At 35.8% G+C, this 11,164-nt stretch overlaps 3 protein-coding genes across 3 annotated transcripts; 1 reads left to right on the plus strand and 2 right to left on the minus strand.

The window, feature by feature from the left end:
• Positions 1–333: 333 nt before the first annotated feature.
• LOC139779884 (X-ray repair cross-complementing protein 5) lies at positions 334–3,920 on the minus strand. The gene is made up of 13 exons (XM_071718363.1): positions 3,782–3,920; positions 3,426–3,536; positions 2,823–3,046; positions 2,622–2,747; positions 2,423–2,501; positions 2,154–2,291; positions 1,890–2,073; positions 1,674–1,807; positions 1,448–1,591; positions 1,236–1,378; positions 864–1,109; positions 618–780; positions 334–515 (listed from the first exon to the last, which is right to left on the minus strand). The coding sequence occupies exons 1-13, from the start codon at positions 3,800–3,802 to the stop codon at positions 504–506; spliced, it is 1,725 nt and encodes a 574-aa protein (XP_071574464.1). The 5' UTR covers positions 3,803–3,920; the 3' UTR covers positions 334–503.
• A 78-nt stretch (positions 3,921–3,998) lies between these two features.
• On the plus strand, positions 3,999–8,541 carry LOC139779885 (alpha-2-macroglobulin receptor-associated protein). Its single transcript, XM_071718364.1, has 7 exons — positions 3,999–4,321; positions 4,449–4,590; positions 4,672–4,842; positions 6,875–6,982; positions 7,066–7,177; positions 7,254–7,410; positions 7,627–8,541. The coding sequence occupies exons 1-7, from the start codon at positions 4,118–4,120 to the stop codon at positions 7,828–7,830; spliced, it is 1,098 nt and encodes a 365-aa protein (XP_071574465.1). The 5' UTR covers positions 3,999–4,117; the 3' UTR covers positions 7,831–8,541.
• On the minus strand, positions 8,411–10,861 carry Beta4galt7 (beta-1,4-galactosyltransferase 7). The gene is made up of 5 exons (XM_071718365.1): positions 9,788–10,861; positions 9,486–9,697; positions 9,180–9,403; positions 8,948–9,094; positions 8,411–8,826 (listed from the first exon to the last, which is right to left on the minus strand). The coding sequence occupies exons 1-5, from the start codon at positions 9,900–9,902 to the stop codon at positions 8,532–8,534; spliced, it is 993 nt and encodes a 330-aa protein (XP_071574466.1). The 5' UTR covers positions 9,903–10,861; the 3' UTR covers positions 8,411–8,531.
• Between the last annotated feature and the right edge of the window lie 303 nt (positions 10,862–11,164).

Genomic DNA, 11,164 nt, shown 5'->3' on the forward strand with positions numbered 1-11,164 from the left:
AAATTAACCAAATCTTTTTTTAGCTTTTGGATAAAAGCTATATTATGAGGTATCGATAGGGCATTTCTATCTACGTAAAAACCTTCACTTTTCCAGAATATTGTCTGTCTATTGAATAAATCTTTGATTAATTATTAAGCATAATGCTACAATATTTAAACGCTAACGCATTTTTGGTAAGTCGAGGATAGAAATGTAGGCGTTATGTGGGTGGGTGGCCTCGTCTTTCTCTTATTTGGCCGATGATAGAATCATCGTCACTTCTGGCATGAAAAAATATACCGAAGACTAAAAACTATTATTCTGAAAAAATAAATTCTATACATTTCTCACTACGATATTACATCTTTTTATTATTGCTGTAACATGATTGATTTCATTCAACATGTATATAAAAAAATATATCATTGAATGGTTTTCAAGTCTTTAATCATGGTATGAATTAAGATAATTCAAAAAAAATATATATATATAATTGCAAAATAATTCCTGCCAGCAGCTCCTTACATATCAGCCTGTAACAATATTTATATTTTTAAAAAAGTCTATTGCATATCTATTAAAAAATTATATATTCAAGATTTAATAATGCATTTACATGGAGTTTCTATACTTACAATCTCATCAAAATTGAAATCGCACGCATCAGATAAAACGTTATTTTCCGATTTATCGTTATGATCTTGTACAATATCTTTCTCCTCTTCTTTAACTGTCTGCGTCATAAGCGCATCATAGTTAGCATCAGGTTTATTATCTTCTTCTTGCGATCTTCTACGCCTAAAAGAAGAAACAAACCGATAATTTTAGTATTAAAATCCATTCTGAGCATAATCTTTAATCTCATCTAAGAATATGCTCACTTTCTAAGAGGCTTCTTTTTCTCCAACAAGAATAAGTTTTTGATCCTTTCCACCACTGGTTTGCATTTTTCTTTCACGAATTCGGGTTGCTCTAGAAGATTTAACACATCGTCGGCGATAGGCGGCAACGGTTTGTCCGGATTAAGCGCGCGAGCCGCTAATGTATCCCACATGTGTTGTGTTCCAGGATCCGGCATATATCCCGGTAAATATTTCTCACTACCGCCAGTCGCGTCATCGTCGGCACTAATAGAAAAATTCAATAAATAATTAAGAATATTGTATAAATATTGTAAAAAATATAATAACTTTGTTCCTCGCATAATTTATTAAATATATTTTATATTTATGTTAAATACGTTATATACTTACACATCAGGCAATTCTAAGGACATTAACAAATCATCCATGGCGTCATCTTGTTCCTTCGACAGTTGTTTCATCACGAATTTCAACGGTTTGTGAGCTATTGCTCCATAATCTCGCTCAAATGGCAAACCGATCTCAATAAGACACTGTCACAAAAAGATCTTTAATGTGATTAGCATTAACGAGATAAGAAATAATGGAGAACATATTCTCACCCATGGTTCATTCGGTACGTCAACACTTGGAAATAATGCCATCATATTAGCTTCGGAGTTTGCTCTATAGATCTTCTCCACTATCGCGACAACATTTTTGTCAACCATGGCCTGCACCAGACTATAAAACGGTTCGGCAGCCACCTGTAAAGAATTTCTCGTTCATTTCTGTTGCTGTCATTAAATTTTACGGCAATTATATGACAGAGAAACCTTGCTATCGTACCTCGTTAGCGGGTACAATAACGTAGGTGCCATCCGACAACCAATATTCCATAGGAACGTTTTCTCTCGCAGTAAAACCATGAATTTTATAACATTTCTCATTATCTTTGGGAGTCATGTTTTTCTTAGATTCATCTGCAATCGACATATTGTAGACATCGGCCATCTAAATTATGTAGGGCAAAATTGACTATATGTATAGTTAAACATAAATTACCTGAAACAGGAATGGTCTTTCCACCGTAGACATAACCACGGATAATATCCTCTTTCGTGTGAATAGTCCTATTATTGTCCGTCCATTGTGCGACATTCTTAATTGGCACTTCCTGATCAGGCATGTCAGATGTACTCGTCTTAGCCATCAGTACCATTTCTGGTGACTTTACCTCAGTCAGCATCTTACGACGTAAATAATATGTGACGATACATATACAAAAAAAACGTGCAATAATAACTTTTACGTATATTAGAACTTTACTTTAGAAATTCCGCGAATTGGTATGCAGAAGTCACCTAATGTCATTTGACAGGACCACGGATTCGGCCTAGTCGACGGCCGTTTGTAGAAGCGTACATCCGTCATAGCATGTTCAAAAGTGAGATATTGACCGCCAATCTGTAAAATATTATGTAATAATTATTATACAATTAATAATATATTATACATGTATTATTCTATCTTTTTAAAATTATATAATTTATCTTTTTATATAACAATTTTTATACAACCGCATTTGTTTAAATTACCTGTTGCAGAACGTTCATGAGTAACATTTCACTGGCTGTTTGAGAATCCTCATCTATAGTATCCAGTGCTCTCTCTCCACTGCAACATGTAATTTTCTTTTTCATTCTATTTTATATTTTTATTCTAATTTTATACCATGACACAATTATTCTAATTTGGTATTACTAATATTAATGACAAAGTTAAGAGAGTCAATACATTGCTATAAGAGAGATTTCTCCTGAACTTAATATCTCCGCAATATCCTCTGCTTGAAATTGGTCAACAGTCTCCTCCTCCTCGTTGAAAGTAGACAGCAAGACTATTTTCCTCTCACATTGATCTCTGAAATAAAAAGCATAGCAAATTTAATACATATTGACAAAAAATTACTGATATACTGCGTTTAAATACACTTACACGCATTCGTGTCCGATATATTCAACCGCGGCATAAATTGCCTCCATCCAAGAAGAAGTCTGATTTGTGGTTTCCAGTTTCTCGATGCTTTTTATCAAATCCCAGTTTCCAACCTGCATGTGACACAGTTCTCGTACGTTGTCCAATCCTGTAATACTGTCGCTTTTGCTGCTATCTGAGCCCATTAGTATCACTCCTATCTCATCCTTGGGACGTAGAAATATCTGCGCAGGATTGTTCTCATGATTGACAGAAACACAGATATGGATTATAGCCCTGGTTACACCCAGCGACCTGATCGCGGCCTGACCTATACCGTGACCTAAAGTAGGTCTAGTCACCAACTATTTACACCGATAGAGACCTAAGAATTGACGGGGTCGAATTTAGTCCACGCTGATAGGGCCATCTAAACGCCCTTTTTATTTTAGGTCAGGTCACTAAAATACGAGGCCTGACCTGAAGCCAGGTCGGGTCGCCTACCAAGTGTTTACAGCAGGAGGAGCTAAATAATTTTGGTCGAATTTGAGGTATAGGCCGCGGCCTAAATGCAAGGTGTAACCGTGCCCTATGTCATTAACAGTGCGACAAAGAGAAGCACACCTTCTTTTGAATAATATGTTTAACAATAAACTTTTCCTTATCCAACAGCTGCGAGCTGCTCTGCGTGCCATGACGGACGTTTCCGATGTTCACCAGAAAAGTTATACTCTCCTGCAGAAAATACAAAGATTCAAACGTTTCGCAATTTGAATAAGCGCCAGAACATCGTATTATCAACATAGTGCAATTTATTAAATAGATTAATAGAAATTTCCTTAAAAATATGTATATATATTTTTCCCAATCTGTCTTATTGCGCTGTATTTTAACGCGTACTTTCAGATCACCTTATCGTCACCTTATCATCCCATCGAATGAGACTCTTTAACGAATGAGAAAAGACATTAGAATACAACCTTTAATTTCTTCGGCGGCATTTCTTCGCGTTATCAAAGTTTTCAGCAAAAATAGTCCTTTGCAGTTTGTCGACACAGTTCCCGGAATCGTTTGATGTACCGGAGTACCGGGCGGCTTCATTCAAAATCAAACGTCAAAGTCGAACATAACCTAACTCGCGTGTCACGTGACATAACACGACCCAGTGCGTGTATGTATTGTACATACATACATGTGCATGCATACTTGCCAGTTGCTAATTGCTATTGCACAGTGCACGAGTGCACACGTCAGTTCTGCTACTGCTTGCATCTGCTTGTATCGCCTGGCTGGTCGTTGCGTGCAATCGCAGAAAAATGATACTTTTAAACGCACAATTTATCCTGTTAATAAGTCTAAGTCTGTTGTCGGTCCGCACTAGCGTAGGAGAAAACAAATACTCCGCCGAGGCGAACAAGGCTAAATATGCAGACTCCTCGCAGTTCCCGACTTCTCTCAGAGACTTGGATAAGCCGTTCAGGATGGCAAAGTTGAATGTGCTCTGGGTTAAGGCCAAAAACGTGAGTAACGAATTGCATATAAAACATATAATTAAAAATAAGTTAATATATATTTTTTCTCTTTTACATAAAAATATATACCTACTCTCTATTTCTAATTTTAAATCTACATAAATATTTGCTTCAGCGTCTAACGGATACCAAGCTGCAGTCGATCTTCAGCGATCTGAAGATTCATGACAAAGAGGAGATTACGTACAAGCATTTCAAGTCCGATGGAAAGGATCCTGATGGCTTGGAAGAGGCGCGTCTAAGACAGAAGCTCATCGGTAACTTTTGTATCATCTGTATTTATTTGTATTTATTTTGCTGTGCTAAGTCCTAATCTCGTGTAATTTTATCTTGTATAGGAATAATGAGCACATACGGCCTACTGGAACACTTTGCCGAGACCGAAGATCCAAAGTTACTTAAAATACACAAAGCGCTGAACGACGGTAGCAATTATGTTGCTAAAGATGTATTTAAGGATATAAGGCTCAACAAATTGTGGGCTAAAGCTGAAATGGCTGGTTTTACTGGTATGCATAATTTACATCGATAGAAGTATACAAATATTTTATTAAATATCAATAATAATTTCGTCCGCCAGTGAATAAAATCAGCAATTCAATTTATTTCTCGATTAACTGGCGTATTTTATTAAAGTTACAAGTGTTCAAAGATTCACGAACAGTTTCTTATATAATTTATTGTTAACTTCAGCTACATATAGCCAAGAAGTGGACTTGGTTTACAAATAACCTTAATCATTCATCTTTCCATTCATACACTACTATCCTAATTTACAACTAACTATTGCACATATTGTTACACATTGACCTTCTATGTTTTAATCCAACCTTCTTTTTCGCTCTTCTTTCTCTAAAACTCTGCCCGTTCTCTATATAATCTTAACAATATCTTCTCTTTGATGATGTCTATGAACAGTTTCTTATAATTTGTTAAACGGAATTGCTGACTCAAAGACAAATGGTTCTCACAATCAGTTATTGTTTACATTTCTTGACTTACTGTCTTTAGATTTGTATTCTGTTACATTTTTATTTGTTCAGTGTTATACATTCTGATGTTTCATCTAAAAAAATTAGTCTCCTAGAATCTAAAAGGCTAATTTAGATGAAATACCAGAATGTGTAATCCTGAACAAATAAAAATCTAGGACCTAAATCATCGGATTTAACATCCCTTGATTTCTATTCGTAGGGCCATGCAAAATAGTTTAAGGGGGGAGACTCGTGTAACACGCTAAAAAGTGAGGTAACTTTTGGAATTTTTTTTTGAAGAATCAATGCGACGGATCTTTTTCAAACTTTTAGGGTATTTTATTATACATTTCAAGAGATAAAAAAAATTTTTTTTGTTAAAAAATAATGATTGTGTTAGGAACTATGGAGGATACGAGGCCGCGGTCTCGTCGCCGGAGTTGTAAATCGGCGGGCGTTATAGCGCCTGTTGTACTCGTCTGAAACAAAAATAAAAAAATTTTCTTATTCTCTATAAAATTACGTCGTCGATGAACCTAAAAAAGAAGGTAAAAGTGCAAAATTAAGGAAACGGCGGGACTTAAAAGAAAAGTTGCAATTTTAAAAAAAAATTTTCGTTTCTTTTAAGTCCCGCCGTTTCCTTAATTTTGCACTTTTACCTTCTTTTTTAGGTTCATCGACGACGTAATTTTATAGAGAATAAGAAAATTTTTTTTATTTTTGTTTTAGACGAGTACAACAGGCGCTATAACGCCCGCCGATTTACAACTCCGGCGACGAGACCGCAGCCTCGTATCCTCCATAGTTCCTAACACAATCATTATTTTTTAACAAAAAAAATTTTTTTTATCTCTTGAAATGTATAATAAAATACCCTAAAAGTTTGAAAAAGATCCGTCGCATTGATTCTTCAAAAAAAAATTCCAAAAGTTACCTTACTTTTTAGCGTGTTACACGAGTCTCCCCCCTTAAGAAATTGATAAGACTAGCTTTGAGAATGTATTCAAATTACATTTATCACAATTTCTAATATGCTGGAATATTTGAAAGAATTCAACAGTCATTAATTCAACGAATGGAAGCCTGCATTCTTGCAGAAGGAAGAAATTTCGAACATTTGTTGTAGGTACTGTTGTAACAACTTATAAAATCCTTATGTATAAATCAAGACATGTACTTAAACAATAACTGAAACTTTGTTTCTCAGTCAGAAATTCTAATAAGTTATAAGAACAGTTTTTCCCGTGAATCTTTGAACGCTTATAACTCTTTAATGAAGCATTTTCGGGCATAAATTTATATAAACTTTTTTCACTTACTTGACCCTATTAAAGCAGTGTATAAATTTGATCCCAACCTTTACGGATTTCTTGTATATCATAAGAATTTAATTTATAATATTGTTACGCGCTGAGGCTCCCGGTACGTACATGCCTTTGAGAAGACGCGAAGCGTTCTTTGACGAGTTGTATGTATCGGGCTTCAGTTTGAAATCTAATTCTGCGCGCGCGTCACTCTTCTCGCGTGAAACACTCTAATTTATGCTTATAACTTTTTTTTATTTTAGATGAGGAGCTTGAGACTTTAAAACAAGAGTTCCACCATCATCAAGAAAAAGTGGACGAGTACTTGAGTTTATTGAAAGAGGAATCTAAAGATTCAGAGAAAGCTGAAAGTTAGTCTTTTATATTCGCATATGGTAAATATAACTTTAAAAATGTTATTTTTATATTTATATATTGTATCTTATATCTCTAGATATCTTACATCTTAAATCAGAAAGCTGGAACGAGTTAGAAGAACAGGAGGAATTATCTAACAATATACCAGACCAGAAATTGAGTCACACGGAAAAGGCAAATTTACTTCGGTATGTTGTAATAACAGATTTATGTATACCTATAGATGAATGTATAAGTTAGCTTTTAACACTGTTTCTATTTCAGAGAGAAACATTTGGATCTGAGAAATGGATTCGATCGTTTGGACAGACTCACCGCAAAGGGACCAAACCATAAAGATTTTGTAGAACCTAAAGTACAAGGATTATGGAAGATTGCATTGGAAGCAAAATTCTCTCCCGATGAGTTAACATCCTTAAAGGTATAATGATAATAATAATAATTCCAACGTAGTCTCATATGTTTTCTTCTCATATATATCTGTGAGAATAATTATTTGAGTGCTAAGCTGCTATTTCAAACTTATTTTTGTAAATGTCAAAAAAGCCATTGGCAAAATTTTCCTAATTTAGATTGTTAATAAACTGAACATATTCCAATTGTATTTGCATTAAAATGGATATTATACATTACGTAGGAAGAACTTTTGCACTATGAATCGAGACTACTTAAGCTGAGACATCTACATGCAGAAGGAGCACTGGAAGCAGCACAGAAAGGTCAGCTCCACGACTTAGAAAATTCAACTGCAGAACAGCACATAAAGAAACATGTTAGGACTGTACAAAAGCTTCATATGGATATAGAAACTAAAATCATGCAGAGGCACACGGAATTATAAGAAAATTATATAAGAATTATATACGAAAATGAACCATTGTCATTTACAAAATATCAAATGCATAAATACGTGCAATATGATTAATATATACAGAGCAGTTAGAAATGAATAATCATTTATCGTGAAATAAATGATGAAGTAATTGTCTATGGAAATGTTTATATTCAAATAATTTGTCAACTTACATTCTTAGCAACAATTTTTGCTGAGTAATCTTGATAATTTTCGAACAAAACTTTAATAATTTGTACTATATAAAGCATTTAAAATACATATAAATAATTTGTACTATAAGTAGAATCTCCTATATGAACAATGTATGAACACACTGTAGGGAACTATTTTATTTTTATCTAAGTCGAATACATAAAAAATGGAAGAATGCGAAGTAATTGTCTATGGAAATGTTTATATTCAAATAATTTGTCAACTTACATTCTTAGCAACAATTTTTGCTGAGTAATCTTGATAATTTTCGAACAAAACTTTAATAATTTGTACTATATAAAAGCATTTAAAATACATATAAATAATTTGTACTATAAGTAGAATCTCCTATATGAACAATGTATGAACACACTGTAGGGAACTATTTTATTTTTATCTAAGTCGAATACATAAAAAATGGAAGAATGCGAAGGTTGTGTGTGTGTGTGTTTTTGAGTACATTTATAATATCTTCAACAATTAAATTACTGAGATTACAATCCAGTGGCGAGTTTACTATTGTTAGTCTTCTTTTTCTCTTTCGACCTCCCTTGATCCTTTGATCCGACTAGCTTCTCACATTCGCACCAAGGTGTGCTCGACTTATCACACAGCAAGGAGATATTAATCACTGTTAGGGAAGTATCTGATATAGTCATCTTGATTGTATCCAGTATTTTATACGAGACGTTATTCAAGCCAGTTTGCCGGTCTCGTTTTCTAGTAACTTCTCGTTGATTATAACACTTCGTCATATCTCTCTTTCTATGATTTCTATCATGTATATGCCTGCAATACATATTCCGTGTGTAACAATTAGTAAAGCCAAGCGTTGCAACTTCCATCTAGTTTCATTCTACATCTTACGATGAATACAGAAGTTGACAAAGTTTCATAAAATAATACTCACTTAAATGTGTTATGCGTTCCCGTTGATATATTTTGCGGCCGACTTACACTTAAGCCAGCCTCTTTCAATCTAACATAAAATTCGTCGTCTTCAAGACCCCATCCCCAATATTTGTTGGACATTCCATTTACCTGTATAAAATGCTCCCTGCGAAAATGCATATAGCCAAACAGTAGTACATAAATCAATATCGTTATCTCTTCATGGTTTATTGTCACAGTTTAGGGCGTACCTTTTAATGAGTAGGATTCCACCGATAAAGGTAAAATAATGATATCGAGGATGTAAATCTGGCGACGATATATGATGAGGTCCTGTACTTGGATATGCATATGATAACTGATCGTTCATAGGCAACAGATCTACATCGTGCATCGCAATATAATCAAACGCTTTCTCTGTTTCAAGGAAGCCTACGTTTATGAGTGATGCTCGATTGAATCTGTACCTGTCCACCTGAAGGGGAAAAAAAACCATTACATATGAGATTCAAACATTGTATTTCAATCACACGCAAGCCTCTCTAGTACTACAATACCTGATTTAATACAAATATATGATAATCTATGTTCTGCTTGTCCAGAAATTTCTGTATGTGTGGTACAAATATCAGTAATTCCTCAAAGCGATCCCTAAATGGCACTAGTATGGCCAATCGATGCTCAGCCTTCTTTTTGGATCCATTAATCTCGTCGGCCGCTTGCTTAAGGTGTTGACTTGGTTGAGCGTTTGCTTCGCACTTGCATTCGTCTGAAGCAATAAAATTACGTTTGAAGAAGCCATTTATAGCCGTGTATCCTGCACTATGTTTTTTTCTTTTTAAATATATCAATGACTAACCGATACTGATGGGAGATATGCTGATTATACATGATGTGACGAAGGTAATCAAGATGCAAGCAAAGATATATTTAAACCTTGTGCTTTTCCAAATGTTATCCATGCTGAATAACATTTATGGAAGGATTATCTCATAAAATATAAATTGTCAGTGTTAATTGACAGAGAAGTATCGTTTTAATTAATGACAAAGATATCTTTCAGTGGCATCTCTTTCTCCCTGGAAAAGAAAAGCCGTTTTCTTCTCCGTATTATTAGAGAACTTTAAGTGCTCGATCGTAACGAAAGAAGAGCATAAAGCTGATGTAATTCACAGCGTAATCCTTAAAATTACTTCCGCAGCTGCCGATTGACAATGAAAGCTTGAATGGACATTCCGACGTGAAATTATTGCCAAGTATTTTGTGAGGAGCGCACCCCTTTGGAAGGGCTACCGGCTATCGAATAGACGCCGCAAATCTCTCGTGTCCTCGTTCCAGAGTTCATACAGGACGAGCTGCCTGCTCAGCAACGCTTCTTCGTCGGGGCACGAGGTACCTCTCGTCGCACTAGCTCGAACGACCGGATCGCATCGCAAACGTCGTGTCCGTGCAAGGTGCACACGTCCCTCGCTAACTCGCGAGCATCACGTAGCAATCCGCCGACCTGCGTGCGCGACTCGTGCATCGTCGTGGTCGTACTCCAGCAATCCAGCGTTGTTCGCCCGTCGAACCCACGCTGTTTATGTCATCTCGCGGCAAAACTCACCGCCGCAATTTGACACTTTGACAGATAGCGGATTCCTCCGACCCCGACTCTGCACGCGATCACCTTGCGGCCGACTCACTCACAGTTCACACGCTCGTGCATATTTTCCAGATTGCAGATATGTTCTGAAATTCTGTCGAGGTCTGTTCGTAGGGTTTGACCGGAAACTCCGGATTTTGAAAAGATTTATTCCCGGGTTTGAGCATAATCAAACCTCAAACAATAAAAGGCTCCTGCGTAAATTGTAGTAAATCTTTACTCAAGGAAAACTTGTAAGATTTAAAAAATAGACTCCCCCGCCCTTTAAAAATTAAAAAGTAATATAAAAATAAAACAATTAATCGAATCTTCAATAGTTTTATATATATATATATATACTAGCTGGTTACCCGGGCTTCGCCCCGGAGGACAAATGTAATAAGACACGCAAATATTCTCTCTCTCCCTCCCTCTCCCTCTCTCCCTCTCCCTCTCCCTCTCTCTGTCTCTCTCTCTCTCCCTCTCCCTCTCTCTCTCTCTCTTCTCTCTCTCTCTCTCTCTCTCTCTCTCTCTCTCTCTCTCTCTCTCTCTCCTCTCTCTCTCTCTCTCTCTCTCTCTCTCTCTCTCTCTCTCTCCTCTCTCCTCTCTCTC

Source organism: Temnothorax nylanderi, unplaced genomic scaffold (assembly GCF_030848795.1).
Source record: "Temnothorax nylanderi isolate EJ_2023f unplaced genomic scaffold, tnyl_v1.0 TNYL_tig0248_pilon, whole genome shotgun sequence".
Taxonomy (NCBI): Eukaryota; Metazoa; Arthropoda; class Insecta; order Hymenoptera; family Formicidae; genus Temnothorax; species Temnothorax nylanderi.